At 36.7% G+C, this 23,444-nt stretch overlaps 1 protein-coding gene across 12 annotated transcripts in view; it reads right to left on the reverse strand.

The window, feature by feature from the left end:
- GTPBP8 (GTP binding protein 8) overlaps positions 1-14,164 on the reverse strand; it is a 172,115-nt gene extending 157,951 nt beyond the window's left edge. For 8 of the 12 annotated variants that reach the window (XR_012074631.1, XR_012074632.1, XR_012074630.1 and 5 more), the window contains exons 1-5: positions 13,642-14,157; positions 13,072-13,170; positions 11,314-11,444; positions 10,218-10,317; positions 6,501-6,619 (exon numbers count right to left, since the gene is read on the reverse strand). Coding sequence is in view for 4 of the 12 variants with exons in the window: in XM_006207563.4 (XP_006207625.1) it covers positions 1,976-2,066; positions 6,501-6,619; positions 10,218-10,317; positions 11,314-11,444; positions 13,072-13,170; positions 13,642-13,977 (876 nt within the window). In the remaining 8 variants the exon portion in view is untranslated. Of the gene's footprint in view, positions 1-1,297; positions 2,067-6,500; positions 6,620-7,498; positions 9,295-10,217; positions 10,318-11,313; positions 11,445-13,071; positions 13,171-13,641 lie in introns of those variants that run through there. The other 4 variants (XM_006207563.4, XM_072965339.1, XM_072965342.1 and 1 more) reach the window with 4 other exon arrangements.
- Between the last annotated feature and the right edge of the window lie 9,280 nt (positions 14,165-23,444).

Raw genomic sequence — 23,444 nt, forward strand, 5'->3', positions numbered from 1 at the left:
TTGACTATTAAATAGTTAGTTTTTGACTCAATTAAGACCTGAATAATTAGGTTTGCAAAACCTACTCTGTGCCTTAGGTAAATGGGGAGTAGCAATGAAGCACCTAAAAGGTCATTTTAGCCTTAATGGCTCCACTGTAGGTAAGTACACCTCTGAACATCCAAGGTTTGTAGCTTTTAATGGTTGTACTGTCTTCTGTATACTATTGATCATCAAAGTTTTGCCACTAATTGTATTACTAGGGAGTGGTCACAGCCATTATTTCACTTCATTTGTTCGCCTTATCTCATTGGAGGGCATATTAAAATGCTTTTGGAGTTCTCCAAAAGTGTGGTGAGACTTCCCATGTGTCACTTCAAATCCTCTTGGCCTCTTACTTAAGCCACTACTATGGCAACCAGTTTCAAGTAGGATTGGACCTTGCCTTCTGGCCTTCTGTTCCAGAGACCTCTCCCTGCCTCCTGGCTTCTGACAAGCTACAGGAACCACGTGGGTACAGCCTGGAAGAGGTGTGGGGCTGCCCTCTAACCCCCTACAAAGACAATCCAGAGGCACATTTCAAAGGACTCCTCAGGTCCCTCAAGACCAAGCCCCATCCCCCTATGTGGTGTGTGACTCAGTGTATTTGACTGGCTTTCCATCTGCTTCATTTCTCTGTCACTCCTGTTCCCCAACAAACTACTGCATGCAAGCTTTTATTCTGAGCTCTCCTTTTAGGAGAACCAGAAACAAGGCTAAGACAAGCAATAAAGGAACACTAACAGAAAGATGACTTCTAAGATAATTCTATTGTTACTATATATTTTACTTTGTGAATTCCTACATAGTCTTTTTTTTTAAAGCTTAAAACATTGCTAGTTAGAATAGACCAGCATGTCAACTCTAAAACTGAAAATATATTCAGAACTGAATTTTCTAAAAAAAAGCTACAAAGCTGCTTTACAACCTTAATTTTTTCTCCAGTGCTATCGCTCTAACCTTTTAACAGCTAAGCCACTTACAAGAATAGGTCAGTAGCGTCTTCATAAAAATACTTTCCATTAACATTCGTTCAGAGTAAGGCTTTTATCTTTCCATTCTGAATCTTAATGTATCAATTCTAAATTGTCCCATCAACTTTTTTTTCTCTTACCCTTTGCAAATCACTTTTCTCACCTAAAACTAGTTGTTTTTTTTTTTTGTCTTTGACTACATAAGATGTTATTTCCTCCACATGTTTTCTGTGATAAATCCACCTGTGCATCTTGCTATATACCTGGGTTGGTTTTGCTTTACAAATATGTTGAATATACTGATGTCTTTTTGACATTTTAATTTTCATAGCTTCTGAGGTAAGAGTTACAAAAGAAATCCAGAGAACTCAAGTAATCTGCCCAACTTCCAACATATAGTAAATACTAGAACTGGAACTTGAATTCTAATCTTCTGATTCTGAGTCCTGTGGTCACCTGAAGGTGAAATGACTGGTGTTTCCAGCATGGACTGACTGAAATTTATCAAGAATAATTTTTATATTTAAATAAGGACTCCAAAAAAAGATAAATTATAGCCATACATAGGAGAATTTATCTTCAACCTACCTATCAGTGCTTAACAGAAAAGTAGCCCTCTTTTTACCTAGTCCATTGTAACATTAAAAAAATACACTTAATAGACATTCTCTTTAAAAGACAAAAACCCAATACATGGCAAACCCTTGTTTAAGCAGTAGTAAATAGGTCTTCATTTTATGAACTTCCACGTGCTCTTGTCAGTTTGTTAAAATAGGAAAAACTGCTAGTATCTGTCCTAATGAACAACACAGTTCAATCATTTATAAACATTTTCCACCCAGGCACAAGTTCATTCTTGGCTTTGGGAAGATGCAGGTTTTAAGGCTGAAGTGATCCTTCCACAAGTTACACATACACAACATTTAAAACAATGTTGAAATTTTACTTGTTTAACTTCAGCTGGCATAGAGAATTCTGAATCTTCAGCTAACTTGGAAGCCATTAGTCTTAAGATTTCCTGTTATATTTGCTATAAAACATCTCAACAGATGGATTCCAGAATAGGTCACAGCACTGTGAAAAGAAAAGAAAAACCATTTCCTTCCTTACTTCAGAGGTAGTTACAAATCTGAATTCATCTAATTTAAAATCTGCTTACCAAACTCTTGTGAGTTCCATGTATGAAACAGAATGTCTTAATTTGTTTTACTTTTCCTCTCTTCTCCCAGCTTCTTGTGGTATTCTAAATCTGGTGATCCACATTATATGATCTATTTCCTTCATGATTCTACAAATTTCACCATATCTACCATTTTGCTTTTTATTTTCCAGACTAAACATTTTTTTTTAAATTGTGGTGTAACTGACATATGACATTAGTTTCAGGGCCACAACAGAATGATTCAGTATTTCTATATGTCATGAAATGATCATGACAGTGGGCCTAGCTGTCACCGTACATAGTTAACAGATATTTTTTTTCTTGTGATGAAGACATTTAAGACCTATTCTCTTAGCAACTTTCAAATATGTAATATAAGTTAAACTCAGATTTTTGACTGGGCCAAGGGTCAGAGCCCCTAACCTCTCACATCGTTCAAGGGTCAGCTGTACAATACCACATCATCTTTACCCATTCATCCACTGAGGAACACTTAGGTTGTTTCCATATTTGGCTATTGAAAATAATGCTTTAATGAACATAGGGGTGCATATATCTTTTCAAATTAATGTCTTCACTTTCTTTGAATATGTATGCAGGAGTAGAATTCCTAGATCATATATAACAATTCTATTTTTAGTTTTTTGAGGAACCTCCATACAGTTTCCATAGTGGCTACATCAATTTACATTCCCACCAACAGTGCATGAGGATTCTTGCTAACATTTATTTCGTCTTTTTGATGTCAGCCATTCTAACAGGTATGAGGTGATATATAACTGTGGTTTCTATCTGCATTTCCATGATGATTAGTGATGGTGAGGATCTTCTCATGTACTTGTTAGCCATCTGTATGTCTTCTTTGGAAAAATGTCTATTCAGATCCTCTGCCCATTTTTTAATCCAATTTTTTTTGCTATTGAGTTGTATGAGTTTATATATTTTGGATATTAACCCCTTATCAGATACATGACTTACAAATATTTTCTCCCATTCAGTAGGTTGACTTCATTTTATTGATGATTTCTTTTGCTGTGCAGAAGCTTTTCGTTTGATATTGTCTACTTACTTATTTTTGCTTTTGTTGCCTTTGCTTTTGGAGTCAGATTCAAAAACTCATCACCAAGACATGTCAAGGAGCTTACCATCCGTTTTCTTCTAGGAGTTTTATAGTTTCGGGTCTTACACTCAAGTTTTAATCCATTTTGAGTTAATTTTTGTGTATAGTGTAAGATACTAGTCTAGTTTCATTCTTTTGCATGTGGCTGTCCAATCTTCCTAGCACCATAATTGAAGAGATTATCCTTTCCCCACTGATATTCTTGGAGACTTTGCTGTAAATTAATTGCTCACATATGCCTGGGTTTATTTCAGGGCTCTCTCTTCTGTTCCACTGACTTATGTGTCTGTTTTTATGCCAATACCATACTGTTTTGTAATATAGTTTGAAATCAGTAAATGTGATGTTTCCAGCTTTGTTCTTTCTCAAGATTGCTTTTACTATTCAGGATCTTCTGTGGTTCCATACACATTTTAGGGCTATTTGTTCCATTTCTGTGAAAAAGGCCATTGGGATATCTTCTATTTTGCTTTTTATTTCCCAGACTAAAATTCTGATCTCTTTAATTTGTTCTTTGTGTGACAAAGATTCAATCACCTTGATAATTTAGACCTTTTTTCCTGACTTTTTAAAAAAAATCATCACCATTATTGTGTCTATTATTGATCTGTCTTACTGTATCCATCCATATACATTCACACATTTGTCAGCATGGACATGAACACATGTCTTGGGATACATGGCCTTTTGTGGATACACTATGATTTTTATGAATACAGGTATATAAAACAGGTGAAATATTTTCTGCTGTACTGCTAATTCTTTTTGATAAAGTACAGCATTTTAGACTTTTTGACCAAAGCTGCCTACTTGAGAACAGCCCATAATGATTCTCAGTTATAACTGAAGTTACACAAATACGGCTTAAAGGAGAGACACAAGTTGGACAGTCCACACACTATGGCACCTTTAACTCATCTGCAACATTTCGGTCAATTCATATGATTTTCTTTGTCCTCAGAGTCAGTTCTCATTTGGTTGAAATTTCACTACATAGAAATCTATAGAAGCAATTATATTGTGCCTAATTATATACTTCTTCCATACCATTTATAAAAATAGACTGATCCCAGTGTCAATCTTTAGGGGCCTTTCACCAATTACACTTCTCTACTTAGCTGAGGCAGAGTTTAGACACAAAGGATAACAGTTAACTTTTGCCAACAGACTTAAAGGCCAAATCTCGCTGGACTACATGTCTACCCACATTTCCACCTTTCTCCTACCAAGATCATACAGGAAGAGAAGGAAATAAAACCTAACTTATTTTACATTGTGTGAGTAGGCCAAACTCCCTTTGGAGGGATGGACTGGGACTTGATCAAGCAAATAAAAGCAAGGAGTATAAATAACTCTACTTTCTGAATTGGGTTTTGAAAGCTACAGAGTACAGTGTGACAACTTCCTGTATGTGGTCACTGTGGTATAGTGAACGTTGGAGTTCATGAAAGCAAGCAGCCTCTTGTGTCTCAATTCTTAAGACTTTGAGTGCTGTGTGGCTTCTGCAGTGCCTTAGTTACATAGTGAGTATGGTGGTGCCATGATTCCAAGGTCATGCATCAGAAAATGCTGGTATATCTAAAGAAGGGAATGCCTGTAAGAAGTACCAAGAATCTGACAGTTTGGGCTGTTGGCCTGACTCTGCCATTTACCAATGGACTGACCAAAGGAAACTAACATTCAGTATGTAGCTAATGTGTGTACATCAGTCACAATGTATTTAATTTAATCCTTCTAACCATCACATTTTTACTAAGTAAGTGAGAAAACAGACTCAGAAAATGAAATAAGTTGTTTTAAAATCTCTAGCCAAGAACAAGAGGAACCATGCAAAATCATGGCTATTTGACTCTACGGTCCATGCTCTTTCTATTTCAGCAAATACCTCTCTGCAACTCACTTCACTTTTCCAAATTGTAATTGTATCTGCGAAACAGGGATGTTTACTTGTGGATCAATTAAGTGTTTTGAATGATTCAGTGACATAACCTCCCCCAAGACCATCTGTTTGCAGATAGCTCTAGTTGTTCTTACTGTCAAGCCACAATCCAGCCTGATTGGTCTGGTAGCATACAGTTCACAGCACTGTGGGACTACTGTTTGATCATCCTCCTGTTTTGGACACTATAATTCCATTAATGTAGCTTAAGAAAACATTGTCAATTTTTCTCCAGTCTCCATTAAACTTAGCTTACAGTCAACTACAACTTTTTATTTTTAATAAATGCTGCTGTTAGGCCATAATTTGCCCATCTTATGTTTGTTTTGCCTTTTTAGCTGAATCAGTCTCACTTCCTTCTTATTAGACATTTAAAAAAAACAGTTACTTTTCTATGACAATACTCAGGGCTCTAAGAAGAACTAGGATTTCCGTTGTATATACGGGACACAAACAAATAGGATAAATACTTGAATGTAAGTCAAAGGAGAAAAGCATTTTGTAGGAATAAATGAGGACATATTTGGACATGCATTTTCGTAATTACAAACGATTTAACTAGATCTGAATTGGTAGAACCTAGAATGACTGTGTAGAGGACAGTTTCATATACAATTGTTACTTGGTTTCATTATTTTCTCATAGAAACTACCACAGTGCCTTCCACAAAGAAGTTAGAGTAAGAAAATCACAGAGGAATGGCATTTCTGCTACAGTATAGGTTATCTACTGTACCCAAAGTATACACTGAAAGTAAACTCATGTTCCATTGCTAAACCACATCTAGTATCTCAAAAATTGCTGGTTCAGGAAATAACCATTCTGTCTGCTACCAATGCTTGATTCTAACTTACATGAAGTATTTCATCTTTACATACAGTCTTTTTAAAGGAAAATTCCTATTCCTCACAGCCTGAATGAGCTTTCTACAATAAAGATGAGTTGTTTTCCTTTGGAACTGAGAAAGGGATGGTAGTATTTTTATTGTGGCTGTTGTTTAGCTTATTTAAAATGTAAGAAGTTTTCACTTCCACTGTGGTCTAAGGTTGAGTTAGGCTGAGGGAGAAAGAGAATGAAGATACCACAAGAAGACTCAGCAAGAATCTGCCGAAGGAAGAGAGAATAGAGGGAAGAAAAAAATAAAAGTGTTGATGGGTTGAACCAATAAATCATGCTAAGTGTATATTCTTCCAAACTCCTCTAATTCTAATACTCCTCAGTATTAGAAACAGATTTAATAATAAAGCTTGTCAGTACAAAAAGTTATCAAGACAATTCAACTCTTACCTTACAAGAAACAACTGAGGAAAACATCCTTGTGTTTTAGTGTCAACAAATTTCTGGATCTCAAGTACTTGTTTTAAAAGATGTCCCTTGGAAGCTTTGTCAATTTTTGTTAATATCATCTGTAAGAAAAACATTTAAGCATTAGGAATATAGTTGACCCTTGAATAACATGGGTTCAAATTAGGTAGGTCCACTTTTATGTGGATTTTTTTCTCAACAGTAAATACTTGAATATTACATGATCTATGGTTGATTAAATCCGTGGATGTGGAATTGTCAACATGGAGGAATTACTGATATGCAAGAAACCTGTAAAGGGAGGGCTGACTACAGATTACACTTGGATTTTCAAATGCAAGGAGGGTTGGCACCCCAACCCTCACGTTGTTCAAGGGTCAACTGTTATTTCGTAATATTTAGTTTTACACATTTTAGTTACAAATTTTCAATTACTAGGTGACCCATGCAAGTTTCTTAATCACTTAGTACTTGTTTCCTCGTCTATAAAATAAAAGCAATACTTCCTAAAGGAGTTACCGTGAAGATTAAAGGAGTTAATGGACGCAATAGATGAAGTATACACTGTGTGTTTGCTGTTTCCAGTACTTTAACTGCACAGGGCCTTGGATTCAAGACCAGTGAAAAGCACCCTGGAGCCATATTTGCGATTGCCATGCACCAAATGTTTCATATAATCACTGTATCTTGTAGTCTAAGATATGTGAGTATTATTAGGTTGATCCATATAAAACTGATAACTTATAATCATTTTAATTTACAAAATGATTCTGTTTTATATGTAAAATCTAAAGGAAAAATTAGAAGCCAGGCTATTTGTAGGCTGTACCCACTAGTTTTATTCCAAATTATGTATAGTTTTATTCCAAGTAAGTCTAAATTCCAATTTACGAGGCTTAATATTAAATATTTACCTTGAATAATTTACTTATTCAAAGACAATTACATACTAGAGGAAAAGTAAAATCTTGGTGTATCTATCAAAGGTTTTCTGTAGGAAATTTCTTTAAAATTAAATTTCCTGACTAATCAATTATGCTTTTTAGTTATAAAATATATTAAAGACAGAAGGAGTGAGAAGCAGAATTCTTTCCTCATAAAGGCAAATATGCTGATTTTTATTTTTATTTTTTTTAACATTTTTTATTGATTTATAATCATTTTACAATGTTGTGTCAAATTCCAGTGTTCAGCACAATTTTTCAGTCATTCATGGACATATACACACTCATTGTCACATTTTTTTCTCTGTGATTTATCATAACATTTTGTGTATATTTCCCTGTGCTATACAGTGTAATCTTGTTTATCTATTCTACAATTTTGAAATCCTAGTCTATCCCTTCCCACCCTCCACCCCCCTGGTAACCACAAGTCTGTATTCTCTGTCCATGAATCTTTAGATTCCACATATGAGTGATCTCATATGATATTTTTCTTTCTCTTTCTGGCTTACTTCACTTAGAATGACATTCTCTAGGAGCATCCATGTTGCTGCAAATGGCGTTATGTTGTCGGTTTTTATGGCTGAGTAGTATTCCATTGTATAAATATACCACCTCTTCTTTATCCAGTCACCTATTGATGGACATTTAGGCTGTTTCCATGTTTTGGCTATTGTAAATAGTGCTGCTATGAACATTGGAGTGCAGGTGTCATCCTGAAGTAGATTTCCTTCTGGATACAAGCCCAGGAGTGGGATTCCTGGGTCATATGGTAAGTCTATTCCTAGTCTTTTGAGGAAATCTCCACACTGTTTTCCATAGTAGCTGCACGAAACTGCATTTCCACCAGCAGTGTAGGAGGGTTCCCCTTTCTCCACAGCCTCTCCAGCATTTGTCATTTTTGGATTTTTGAATGACGGCCATTCTGACTGGTGTGAGGTGATACCTCATTGTAGTTTTGATTTGCATTTCTCTGATAATTAGTGATATTGAGCATTTTTTCATGTGCTTATTGATCATTTGTATGTCTTCCTTGGAGAATTGCTTGTTTAGGTCTTCTGCCCATTTTTGGATTGGGTTGTTTATTTTTTTCTTATTGAGTCATATGAGCTGCTTATATATTTTGGAGATCAAGCCTTTGTCGGTTTCACTTGCAAAAATTTTCTCCCATTCCGTAGGTTTTCTTCTTGTTTTATTTCTGGTTTCCTTTGCTCTGCAGAAGCTTGTAAGTTTCATTGGGTTCCATTTGTTTATTCTTGCTTTTATTTCTTCTAGGAGAAAATTTTTGAAATGTATGTCAGATAATGTTTTGCCTATGTTTTCCTCTAGGAGGTTTATTGTATCTTGTCTTATGTTTAAGTCCTTAATCCATTTTGAGTTGATTTTTGTATATGGTGCAAGGGTGTGTTCTAGCTTCATTGTTTTACATGCTGCTGTCCAGTTTTCCCAACACCATTTGCTGAAGAGACTATCTTTATTCCATTGTATATTCTTGCCTCCTTTGTTGAAGATTAGTTGACCAAAGGTTTGTGGGTTCATTTCTGGGCTCTCTATTCTGTTCCATTGGTCCATATGTCTGTTTTGGTACCAATACCATGCTGTCTTGATGACTGTAGCTCTATAGTATTGTCTGAAGTCTGGGAGAGTTATTCCTCCAACCTCTTTCTTTCTCTTCAGTAATGCTTTGGCAATTCTAGGTCTTTGATGGTTCCATATAAATTTTATTATGATTTGTTCTAGTTCTGTGAAATATGTCCTGGGTAAGCTGATTTTTAAAAGGAGACATAATTCCTCTGTCACAACCTCTTTTCCAAAAACGAAAGTAATATTTCCTTAAAGTTAAAATGAAGGAAAATACATGATATCTATGATACTAAATTAGGAGTACTATTACTTAATCAAACCAGTTTGGCAATATCCGGGCATTTTTTACTATGCAGTGTAGACAATGTATATCAATCCTCTGGCTCTTCACACCATAAGTTATCTCTAATGTTTCACAGAGCTTTTGCAAATCCCAAGAATTCCATAACCCTAAGAATACAAAAAAGTTTCTGACTGGTAACATGGCTTGATTTGCATTAAACTCCACTGTTACATTTTAGTGGTTTTCTGACATTTTTCTGAAGCCAAATTTTAATCAATGGGTTCTTTTCCTTGGAGAGGAACTTTAAGACATTTTATCTGGAAAACTCACAAAGCAAAATAAACATGGACACCAACCTATGAATCTATTCTATTCCAGGGCAAACAACAGAAAGAACACTGGTAACATATTCTCATAAGAAATTTTGTTTTCTTTATGAATATAAACTTCCTACTTATGTGTGCTAAAGCCTGCTATATTCTTGTGATGTTCCTAAATTCCAAATTAGTTTAGCAAATTTTTCAGTTGCAGTTTTATTTACATTCTGTTAAGTACTATCTGTGAAGCTGCTGTTACAGAGCTACTAACGAGTTCTAGCAAATATTCATATTGCCATTAAAACAACAACAACAAAGAAAAGCACTTAGGAATACTAAATGAACAATTTAGAAAAACTCTTACTTTGACTATAACATTGAACACTTAAAGCTAGAAGAAGGAAAAGAGCACCAAAGAACTTATTTTAATATTAATGGATGATAATTCAGAAGATTATTCAAAATGTACTCTTTTATCTCTTGAGCAGGCAAGACCTACTCACTCATTAAAAAGACACACACACAGAACTACTATTTCTAACCGCAACCATGATTCAAAAGAAATACTTACCACATATGGTAATGCAAATTCTTCACACATTTCTATGGCAATATTGTCCATTTTTTGAATTCCAACAACACTATCCACTAACAAAAATGTTCTCATCAAACTGTAAGAATGCAGAAATAAAGATTAACAGCAATACAAAATACATTCATTCATTTCTCCACCCCCAACACTCACTATACTAACAAATTTCTATTGAATAATTATCAATTCAAAATTTTAAAAAATTGCTTGAGGCAGAAGGAATTCTCAATTCACCAGGAAGTCCATCCTACAGTCCAATGGGTCTCAATGCTGTTTATGTTCAATAACAAAATTCATTAAATATGAATTTATTTCAATAGCATATATTGAACACAAAATATTCTGACTAGAACTGGAAACAAAGATGAATGAGTTCCTTCCTCTAAGAGCTTGAACTCTACTGGAAGGAAAAAACAGGAACCCAATTAACTATAATTTATCATAAAAATGTCTAAATTTTCAAATGTTACTTTAAAACTAACATAACAGAAACCAGACACATTGTATTTTGTATTTTCTTGTGTAAATATTTTATCTTAGTTTCTATGTAAAGTACAATAAGCAAGATACTTTAACTACTTTTTCACACTTCAAAAGCTTAACATTAATTTTCCTATATATTGTACAATGCTTGAAACATAGAACTGCTACTTGACCACCTATGGGGACAAAAAGGTAATATTTACAGAGGATGTGACGTCAGAAGCACTTTAAGGATGATTAGAATTTACTGGTTTATTTAAATCTGGCAAATACCAGATCGACCAACCATTTTCATTTTCAAAATTAGCAGCTAAGAGTTTGGTAAAAGAAAAGATAAACTCTGCTCAAGTACTATTTATAGTCTCAATTTAGGAAAACACTTAAATTTAAGTTTAAGCTAATTTATAGGAAAAAACTAAGTAAACAGTATATACTTTGTTCCTAAATATTGTATTGTAGAATATTATGAGAATAAAGTGGACTTTCTAAAAATGTCATTTGATAAACTGAAATGTTCACCATGTGTAGAAGCTCTATTAATGAAAACATGCTTTGGGGTTAAGTGTAACTAACTAAAAAAAAAATTTCTTACTTCTTTCGTTCTTTTAGATAGGTTTCTACCATCTTGACAAAATCTTCAGGTGCTCTATAGCCATAACCTGGCATGTCCACCAATGTAAAATATTTTCCAACTTTGAAAAAATTCATTTTCTTTGTGTGCCCCTGATAAAATAAATGAAAAATTAAAAGCTTTTGTACAATAAGTCCTTTATTTATTTCATGACTCAATCAACAATTATTTTTAAAAGCATAAAAGTATTCTGTATATAATCCTAACTATGCTGATGATGATACAGGAAAAGGAGATAGAAGGAATGTGACTGAAGATAAGTTTAGATGATTCTAATTCTTCTCTCCAATCATTCTTTAAAGAGACTCTATATTACTTAAGAAGAACTTTAGATTCCATATTAGAAACATGAAGGCAAAGTATTTTCAAGACTTTCCTATTTGACTGGCTCCCTCTTAGTGAAAAAACTATCCCATTCTAAATGGTATGACTGCATTAGTCAATATTCTCTGATGAATACTGTATCTCCACTTTAAAGAGAAATTAATTATAGCACAGATAGGTTCAAGTAAATGCTTACTGTCAGTCATACTAGTTTTCAAAAAAATCTAGATGCAAAGCCTGATAGTTTATTATATGACTAGACTACTGCTTCTCTAAAATCAAGGTATTTTGCATGTTTTACTAGATGGGTTTAGTGCTTTCATTGAGCCATTTAAAAAGCACGTACAACACTATAAAATATCTGGGCAACTAAAACTGATGTAAAGATGATAAATAGTGGTTTACTCATGTGGTTTTGTGTCCACAGACATTTATTAATCAGGAAAGAAAAGATTAAGACAAATAATTTTAAAAGCCAATTGTTTAGAACTTAGAACAAATATTTTCAGAGAAAAGATTTTATAAATGGTGCTTAGATTTCCAGTGAGCTTGTGTCTATTTATAGGAAAATGATTTTAGAATTACAGATTAGGAATGTCAAGAACACATTTCCTTCACAGACTTCTCACAAAAGAAGGGAACAACCCTAACTATAAGTGAGAGTTTAGCTGAATTATTTGGTGAGGCAGGGCATGGGGGAGTAAGGACAGGAGGGGTTAACAAATGACTGCAATCATCAGTGATGGAGCCAGGGAATCAACCACATGAAGAAGTGGGGAGCAAGAAACTAGTGAAGCCTCAGGAAAGGGTTCTAAGAAAATGGGGGCAGTAAGCATTGGGTGAGGGGGAGCATTCTGCCAAGGACAGAAGGTAAGAGGAGCTGGGGTGACTTCTGGTAGAGTCTGCATTACTGAGAAGGAAGTCGAGGAAATGAGAAAATGACAGCTACTCTAGCAGACTGGCTGGGATAACAAGGCACATAATCTGGCCCTGGGTAAACTGGGAAGAGCCCGATTGGTGTATAAGAGTTTGCAAGGTACAAAAGACTATAGGAGAAGAAAAATACACTTTAAAGCTGTTTCCTCTAAAATCAACGTAGAACTAGATTATTCTCATAGAAGCAAATATAGAATGACCACAGAACAATTCTTTGGAAAAGATTTGGACCAAGGAAGATTTCCTTAAATACTGGCAAGACGACTAAAGTAAATCCAGACACACTTCCTCTTCTGTGGAGAAATACATAGGCATTGACGAAATGTTTTACTTCAGTAGTTGTTTGAAAGAAATCACTTTTCTAGGAACCCAACAATTATGACTTCTTGTACCTCCCAACATTCATTACTCATCTTAATCAATTCAGAGACAATTTAGACATTTCAAGCTTAAACATACCGGTTTTTTGGAGACTCTAACTTCAACCTCTGGGGCAAGTGAAAATAAAGCTTTTATGAGAGAGGATTTTCCAACATTGCTTCTGCCTATAAAACATACCTTATACAAGGAAAAAGAAGATAAATGAGTACTAGTTTACGTGTGTGTGTGTGTGTGTGTGTGTGTGTGTATAGATATATGTTGTATTAGCTGCAAAAACCTATTAACACTATTCAGTCTTGCCTAAGCATAAAACGTAGATTGTGGTTAGTCAAACCTCAAATTCTAACATACAGCTACTATCTAATAAATGATTTCAACGTGGCAGGTACTGTTTTAAGCACTTAACATACGTATTCTTATTTGCTTTTTACAATATCTCTATGAGGTAGATAATATTGTCCTCATTTTACAGACGATAAAACTAGAGGCTAACTATAGAGGTTAAATAATTAAACTATATTTGCTTACTGAGTTACAATAATGATATGCGTCCATACAAAGCTACAAAATCTCTCTTGTTTGGTGACAAGAAATAGGTGATAGCAAATCCCAGTCCAAGCCTGCACGACCAGCAGGCGGTTGTCTCACCTCAGGGCAGAGGAGGTCCGGGGCGTGGTCGAGACTCACGGCGGAGCTGAGGTACTCGATGCGGTTCCGGACGGTGGCCGTGAAGACGCTGTCGGACTTCGCGATATCCTCCAGGCTCGGGTCGAAGGTCTTAAGGTGAAAGTCCGGTCTCGAGCCCGGGACGAGATGCCGCTCGAGTTCTTGAAGCGGGAACACAAGCTTCGTCAGCTGCTTGCTTGGCAGCCGTAGAACCTCCGCGAAGGCCTGGGACATGCTGTAAGCTCGTCTTCCGCGCCCCAGCGCAGTCCTTGTCGCAAACAGCTGGCCCAGCCCAGACCGCAGACGGCGAGCTGCCATGTTCCTTTCCCAGAAGCCCTGCAGAGGGACCTCATTCCCAGGGTCTGGGATGCACGTGCGAGAACCCGCTCCCGCTAAGCCTGCTGGGAATTGTAGTCTCCGCTGGCCTCGCTGGTTCCCGCCCGCTCTTTGTGTAGCCGGTGCTGGAGGCAGGTGTTGGTTTGCAGGGGAAAAACCTCTCGGATGCCTTTCACACTCTGGCCCTAACAGCGGTGCCTTTGACTTGTCTGTTGCTGTGGGGAGATGTTTAACGGCTTTCAGAGGTGAAAAGACATAGCTGGCTGTGTGGCCCTTGAGACTCAAGTGAAGGAGATAACGTGTGACGCTCTGGTGGATTTTAGGCCCATTTACCCTTCACAGTTTCTGGTTGTCTCACGGATCCACTGATGGTGATGTACACATCACTAGGAAAAACACTTTTGCGAAAATGAAAAGGGCTGGTGAGAAATGTAGTTGAAAAAGCACCTGGTTCTCAAGGGACAGACTGTTCATATTTCATTAGGCCTTCTCTGTAGCTGCAGGAAATGCCATTAAATTTTAGAGCTTTCTTACAGAGTAAAAGCAAAAACAGTTTGCACAGGTGTTCCAGAGTTTAAAGTTACATGATAACATCTTATTTCAAAAGTTTCTTCTCAAAGCAATTCAAACCAATCAGTGCCAGAATGGGAGATACAGGGATCATGATAAAATGAATATTTGAAAGATATTCCCGTTTAAAAGATGATGAGTCTTCTAAAACATCAGCAGCAAACAGCATAGCAATGTTAACTCATGGTCTCTGTGACTAATCAGGACAATTCTTGAATTAATGTCACACAAAAGTTAATGAACAGGACCTAAGGACTTTGAGAGTAGCCTGACCTACTGCTGGCCAGCTAATTTTTTTAAATTGATCTTTACATTAGGCTTTGAGACTTTCCTCCATGCCCTAGTCTCACTCGCCCATAAGAAAACACTATTGTAAACATCCAGACATTTTTAATACGTATATTACCGTGTCTGTCTTTTAACTCAAATTACTATTCTATAGCCTTTGAAAATTTAAAAACATATTTGGAAGTCTTTCTATATCAATACATACCGATCTACATGATTTTTTTAATGGAGGCATATTATTCCATTTATTTCCCCAGTGTCCTATTGAGCACTACTTAGGTTTTGTTATTACAAACAATGCTACAGTGAGCACTCATGTATCTTTGCACACTTGTGGAAGGATAACTTTCTGAAAGAGAACTTGATAGGTGCATAAGTTATGTGCACTTCTATTTTTCATATCACTGTAGAAAAACTATCCTCTAAAGAAACTGCAACAAATTGCTCTCTAATAACAAAGTATTACAGCACCAAAACAGTCATTATAAAAGTAGGGGGTTTTTATTTTGTATAATCTTGCCAATCTAATAGACGAAAAATTTTATTTTGTTTTGTTTATATTTTCCTGATTATTAAGGAGGATAAACATATTTTAACATCTTGTTTGACCACTTGTATTTTTTTTGGCAAACATCATGTTTTCTATTAGGTTATTCATCTTTAAAAATTGATTTATCATAACTGTTTATTAAGAACATTGACCTCTCATCTGTCATGTTTTAAAAATATTTTTCCCAACTTATTTACTGTTTGAATTTTTAGTTGTACTTTTAGCTGTATAGATTTTTAATTTGTAGGTGGCCAAACTGAACAATCTTTTATGCATTCTAAGCTTTGTGTTATGTTTAGAAAAAATTTTAAGATTATAAACAAATTAACCTATCTTTTCTTTCAGTAGTTTATTTTTTACAGTTAAATATTTAATATATCTGGAATTTGTTTTAATGAAAAGAGTCTGCTGGGAATTCAGCTTAATTTTTTTCCAAATGGTTAGCAGTTATCTAACCATTGTCATAACAATAGTTATTCAATAATCCATCTTCTCCTCACTGGTTGATAATACTACTTACATCATAATAAATTTCTATATATATGCAGGCCCATTTGCAGACAACTCCAAACTTTGAAAGTGCTGTCATATATGCCATTTCATTTGCAAACCTTGTGGTCCCAGGTATGGAAATAAACCAGAACATGAAGACCTTTGCCACTTCTTACAGAGGTTTTGAAGGTGTTCAGGGATTAACGGACATCACAGTACTCATTTTGTAATTCTGCATGAGACATTCATAGTTGTGAGGCCTATAAGTCAGAGGGAAAAAGCTGGAAACGGGAGGAATTAGCTTAGGGGAAGTAATGCCATTGTGGAGCTGTGGTGGAAGTCAGGGTACACAGGGAATGGTCAAAGTCCAGGAAAATCAGGCCAAATCAATACTGAAGAGGATCTGGTCTGGTGGATCAGATGTTGCAATAGTACTTTCTGTGTTTTTCTGGCAATATCAGGATTCTGATTGTGGGCAGTATCTTGGTTCCAGGTGGTCTGTCTGGTGAGGTAGTACCCTAGCCAGTGGCTTTGGATTGGCAGTCAGGATCAAGCCTCCTGGCTAGGCAGGGTGTCAGGGATGAGAGTCAGAACAGGATTTAAATCCTAGTGGGGAAAGGGAATATGGATTAGGAAACCAAGCAGCTACTTTGTCGTGCAGATTGCACAGACGTGACAAGGATATGAAAGACAGGGCTTGAATTCATCTCAGGGTATCTTAGCACTCCTCCCAGAGAAATGTGGAAAACCTACCTTTGGTCTAGTTCCACAGCACTGAGGTCAGGACATACTCACTAAACTGCGGTAGCCCAGAGAGGTTAAATGAGGACTGTATTCAAGTACTGCACTGTTCTGTACTCCTTCCTGTGTAATACCGTAGTGTACATTACCTGACACTGAGAGTGATAAGGTGACCCCTACTTGATTCCATCTTTTGTTCATTCATCAGATATTTAATGACTGCCAATTATAGTCTAAGCACTGTACTGAGAACTGGAGATACAAGAGTTAGTAAATGAAACAGAAAAAAAAGTCTGTTCTCGTGCTATTGTCTTGAGACAATAAATAAGATAAATAAAATACAGGGTATGTTAGATAATGACAAATGCTTAGGAAAAAGCTAAAGCTGGGTAGGGAGATGTGTGTGTGGAGAGAGGTGCATGGATGTCCCCATTTTAGTGTAATCTTCACTGAGAAGATGACATCTGAGCATAGACATGAAGGAAGTAAGGGAATAACTATGCAATGACCTGGGGGAAGTATTCCAGATGAATTGCAAAGACTCAGAGGCAGGAGTGTTTATGGCTTGTTTGAAGAACAGCAAGGAGACCAGTGTGGCCAGGATGGAGTGAAAAGGATGGATGCTGGCAGTGACTCCAGCTTTTCCTATCAAACTTTGGCTTGGATATAGACATTTGAAGTGAATGTATGCATGTGTTGTTTTTAGCTGTTCGGCATCCTTGTGTAGAGAGAAACCATCTGCTTCCACCCTGTGTGGCTCTGGTGGGGCTATCAATAACAGAACTCCACTCTTCTGATCACAGCAGGTGGGATTTGGCCATACATTATGTGTATTATGAAACATGGTTATATAAGTAATGTGCAAGTGATCCCAACCAAGCCAGTCACTGTATTAAAGTTGGGCAGGCAGCTGGCTCTGCCACTGAGCCTCGTGTCACGATGCTGGGATATGAGGCCAGCACTCATGGCTGTTTTTCACTACTGTGTGAAGGATGCCTACAGTGCTTTAAAGAGAGAATGAAGCTAACATGAAAGAACAACAGTACTGAGAGGTGGGGATGGGGATGGCATGACTCCTCATGACCTATGTTGAATATCATGTCCTCTGTCCCTCTGCTCTCCAATCACACAAGTCAATACACTTCTCTCCTTGTTCTTACTGAAACTGATTTGACTGCAGCTGATTAATACAGCATTTTAAGATGCCATGTAGTTCCTTCTGTGTGTCCAGAGACATCACACTACCATGCAGGATAGCTGGAATGTCCTGTGTAGATTTCAGCCCTACCATGGAGGAGTCAGAATAAAGCTATAAGGCTGAGAGTGCCTGTGGCGCCGGTTAGTCGGGTGATCTGTTACCCTCCCTTAATGTACCAGCTGGTCTTCAGGAGGTTCAAGAATGTCCCTTCCACTCAGGACATTTCCTCATCCAGTGGGTATTCGTGATCTTTGGTAAAGGTCAGTAATCTGCTTATGTTGTGGAAACTAGCAGAGTTTAGGATGTATTCCTGGTCATCCTCCTGAGACAAAGTATTCTCTGTTTGACAGCTTAGGAGGTTGTTTACCGTAAAGTGAACACATTTCACTACTTAATGTGACTTAGGAAGGTATTACATACTTCACCCACATTCCTGAGAATCAGCTTTTAGTGCTAAAACAGATCTGACCTAAATCTGTAGTTGTACTCTGTCATGTTTATCTAGTGAGAATGGAAGGAACGTAGGTAGAACAGTTGGTGGGGTCTTACCATTAGGACAGGATCATGTCAGTTATTCCTTCAGTGATGTCTGTCTGTATAACGAAAGGCCATTGGACCCAGACTGATCTCAGTCTATGTCCAAGTCCTCTGAGTGTTAAGTGTTAGGGAATCCATCTAAGACACGAAGAAGGCAAACACTGTAGGCAGAATTGGAGATATCAGAGTCAGCAAGCACAGCATACACATAGATTAACTCTTATCTTGGGCTAGAAATGGCAAATCTCTGGATGAAGCAAGGGCAGAGATTCTAGGAAAACTTCCAAGTGCAGAGAGAGGTAATGGAGTGGGTCTCAGTGTCCACTTTACAGAAGGCCTTTCCCCACCATACTTCTCCCCTTGTTTTAAACAATAGTAATTAACATTTATTGGGTGCCTGCTCTGCCAGGAGTTGATCTGGGAGCCAGGAGTCAGCTAGAAAAACCTGGCTCAATCCAATTGGGATCTCAAACTCTTGTATTAGGAAGAGGCATTAGATGAATGAGAGTAATGTGGGAGAGCTCTCCACATGTAACTTACATTGCTTGAATTGTAATAACTACTGTCCGAGTGAATGCTTTAAATTAAAAGTACATTTAATTATATTTCTGTCAATTTTTCTGTGCAGCAGCTGATTAAAAAATTAAATTAAAAAAACAAATTTATGGCACACACATGTATGATTTGTCTACCTAGTTTTCTAATTAGATTATAAATGGTTATTCATAAAATGTATTATTTGACCATGATTCAAGTAACAACAGAGACATACTTCCTATGATCCTCTTCTTTGGGAGCTCATCAGACCACTCAGTTTCACTTTATATTTCATTAATGTCACTTTAGAGAAGATCTCTAACTTCAGAGAGATGTTTTTCCTTCAGAGAAGATTTCTGAGCTTGCTTTTTAGGTTATGCTTGCTGTACTAACAGGTTTCTCTAAAGAGATCTGGAGATTAAATATAAGACAGTACTCATGTGTAGGAGGTGAGTTCTTAGAATGATTTGGGTTGAAGGAGGAGGAGTGTAGAGCTTGACTTCCTTCAAGGTTATTTTTCTCAATAGCGAGAAAAACAGTTGTTTTATGGAATCAGTTTTTTTCACTTGTAATTGCATATTTGATCTCTTTGCCATTCTAGTGCCATTGAAATATTTTAGAACACTCTTCAACTTGTGTTTTTATATTATTCAGCTTTAATTTTTGTTGTTGTTGGAAAAGAGCATTTTGCTGTTTTCACAAATAATTTACTAACCTTTTAATTCTTATTACCTATTAGGCAAGGTTATTTTGATGGGCAGGTTTACACCATAGTATGCCTCTCATTTATATCTGTGTTGCCTTATTGGAAGTGAATGATGTACTCTCTGGTATCCTGAATAGATGAGATGGCATTCCACAGGCAGAGATGTTGAGATAGATTCAGATTGTTTAATTCACTGACAGGTGAATTGTGTCTGGGGCCCCCAAGACTGCTCCCCAAATTTGGTGATTCACTAGAGGACTCACAGGACTCAGCGCATGGTTGTACTCGAAGCTATGACTTACCGCAGTGAAAGGATACAAAGCAAAACTGGTGAAGGGAAAGGCTCTCAAGGTCAAGTCTGGAGAAAACCAGTCACAAATGTCTACAAGTCCTCTCCCAGGGGAGCTGCAGAGGGTGTACTTAATTCTGCCAGCAGTGAGCTATCACAACACGTGTGAAACGTCTAGTAAGAACGTTCACCTGAGTCTAAGACTCCAGTGTTTTCTCCAGGGCTGGTCGTGTAGACAGTGACTGTGTGACTGACTGTGGTCACTGAAATCTCAGACTCTCAGAAAGAAAGCAGGTGTTTAGCATAAACTGCGCTGTTTGTCTGAACAGTTTCCATACAGCGAGCCACTGTTATCCTTTAGGGAGCATTTTCTAATCAAGTTCTCAGACGCCAGTCAAGGGCCAATCTTGTAAGCAAGCCTTTTTAATGGAGTCATAGGCCTGCTATGTTAACTCTTCTGTACATAGATTAAAAGGTAAAAAGTTTTAAAATGAGGTGTTTCTCATCTGCAATTTTTGTGAGGTCGTATCCTTGCAGAAAAGATAAATTCCAGGTTCTGATTTAAATACAAATGATTTTTCTGGAAATTTTTGAGAAAAGTGGGACAAATCTGCTCTAGTCATTTTATTGAAACATAGCAAAACTAGAATTCTTTATGTTGAATGAAGTTATAATCAACATTGCTGTGTCATCTACCTGTCGTGAAGAATAGGGCCTCTAAAGAGCTGTGCAATGAACACCAGTGATTGAATTGGAATGAACAGCAGATCCTAGGGTGGTTAAGTGAATCCTGGGGTATTTCACTGGAGGTGAGTGCAGTTAGGTTCTGGAATATTCCTTCCAATCTCCTTACTCATCCTCCTCCATGAGCTGGACAATCAATTACGAAAGGTTTTTTCTGCTTACCTTTAGAAGGGATGCTTGGGATAAGGTACAAGGCAGTTACCTGATAGGTAGGATCTCATGGGTGAGGGCACAGAAGGAGTGGTTGAGCCCAGAACATAATGCAGGATGGTCTCCATGCTTGCGGGTCTCCCTCTACCGCCTAAACTACTACAAGCTAGGGCTTAGTTCACTCTTCTTCCCCTGTATCTCGTATTTGCCAGCGTAACTGATTTTACTGTGATAATATGAGCTGACAAACTTATATTATGAACCCACAAGCTAAAAAAAAAAAAAGAGAGATAAAAGTTTAAAAAAACATTCTAGAAGTAATCACAGTGAACAGATCCAGTGGATAAAGAATTTAGAATAAAAACAGTAAATACTCTTAGAGAGATAAGGGAGAACATGGGAAACAAGAAAACAGGAAGCTTTAAAGAAGAACTGATTGGAGAAACTGGATATAAATTTATTATTATTGAAGTAAAAATCTCAGTGGATGGTGTTAATAATTGAATAGCAGAATGAAAAATGCAAAAAAAATAGTGAGCTAGATGATCAAGTTATAGAATATTCTGGGAAAGCACTGGGAAAGAGTACTAATGAACCATTAAAAAAAAGAAGAGCTGTTGGGTAAGGGTACAAGAGGAAACGTTAATATCAACATTATTGGTGTCACTGTAAAATAAGTGGAGGAAAGTTGGTATTTTAAAAAAATAATTATTGAAAAATTTCTAGAATGTAAGATGTAAAACCTCAGTTTGAAAGGGCTCATGCAACAGAATAAATGAAAGAAACCCTACTACACCTAATTATACTAAATTAACATGTTAGAGCACCAAGTACAAAAAGCAAATGTTGAAAGTTTCCAGAGGATAAATGCAGGTCAACTATCAAGTAGTAAGAGTCAGATTAAACGTTCTGAGTAGCAGCACTGAATGCTAGAGAAGAAAGGAGCACTGCTTTCGAAAGCGGTGACGGAGTCTGTGGAGCCGCCCCAGGAGCCGCAGCTGTCCTAGCCTCCGACCCCCTCCTCTTCCACTTTCCCTTGCAAACAGTAAAGGCCATTCTTACTTGGGAAAAAAGAATAACGGAATAAGGTAGCATTTTTAAAGCACTGAAGAATTGAGGAAAAATGAACATCAAGCTCAGTATATTTTAGAGTTGACTAAATAAGTAATGACACCCAAAAGCACAGTCTAATAATCCAGAACTAAAACTCTAGTCCAGACTAGTGCTGCTCAAGTGCCAGTCCAACAATAGTTTGTTATCACTTGGATGAGACAAGAATCATATGCAGAAATGTAAAGGAATATACTCTTTTTTTTTGAGAAAATTTTGCTAGGGGAAAAAAAAGTCACCTGCACTGAACTGTGTGCTGAGTAAACCAGATGGTTTACATTCTGGCACCAAGTTCCCCCCTTTTTTTTTTAATATCAAAACTGATATCAAACAGTTTGTAAACTAGTGCTGGTTCATGGACCACATTTGGAGCAGCCTGCTTGCAGTTGATACCATTATAGCGTGGGTGTGGGGGTCCTATGGCAAAAGGACCATAGAAATGTGAACAGGAGTTTGGGTATTTGTCTTGGCTTTGTGGTGGAGAGAAGATTTAGATATTGATAAACTTCATAACTTCACAGGAAAAAATAAGCATAAAGATGAATCTTATTTAGTTGGGCTGTTCACTATAAAAATAAAAATAAGATGTAGCTCTTTTAAAATAGAATAAGCAAATTGTATTCTTCTAAGGGGAATATTACAAAAGGATAAGTAAATAAAATTTAGAAGTATGGTAAATAGATAACCTGAAATAAGATGGCTGAAATAAGATCAAACGTCACAGCAATTATAATACATGTAAATAGTTTAAACCATAAAATGATAGAATTCTCATACTGGTAAAAAAACAAAACAAAAACAAATACAATGAACATGCAAGGTTCAAATCCATTAGATAATTCCAAATGTTGTCTTTGAGACAAAGTTTAAAATAAAATATGTAGCTTTTTAACTTCTTTTAAACTTTTGGAAGCAGACAGATGGTGGGGAGTGGGTGCAAGCCAGGAGGCAGCTGAGGTGATTAATATCCTGAATATAAGGAATTGAAGTACATCAACAATAAATATAGTTAACCCACGTAGAAAGAGAAAAAGCTGGCAAAACATATGAGTGGTCAGTTTACTGAGGGGGGAAACTGAATTGTATAGAAAAAAGAAGAGGATGTGTGACAACTATATAAAGGCTTATGAATTATACATGTTTTATAACTCAAACATAGATGGACCATCAAGAGAAGACCCAGACTTACAATAAGAGGAATTGAATTTGGCCATCTTTGCTATTTTGCCAACATTTGGTCTTTTACAAATCATAAGTTTACATTTAAAATTTTTTGGTTTTGAAGTTCTATTTGTTAAGGTAGGAGAATAAAACACATTTCATTTAATACTTTGTCACCTTGCTTTGCAACTTTAAAATATTTGGGCATGTGATATGTGGGCCCCTGTCTGTACTCTCATCTGGGCCCCACAAATATTAGGAGTGGGCCTGACCAAGGAGGAAGAATAATAAAACAAAATCTAGCAGGCCTTCGTACCTATTGTGGAAGACCACACAAGCATAGCAGTGGTTAAACAGTGTATTAATTAAGTACCAC

This window comes from Vicugna pacos, chromosome 1 (genome assembly GCF_048564905.1).
Source record: "Vicugna pacos chromosome 1, VicPac4, whole genome shotgun sequence".
NCBI lineage: Eukaryota > Metazoa > Chordata > Mammalia > Artiodactyla > Camelidae > Vicugna > Vicugna pacos.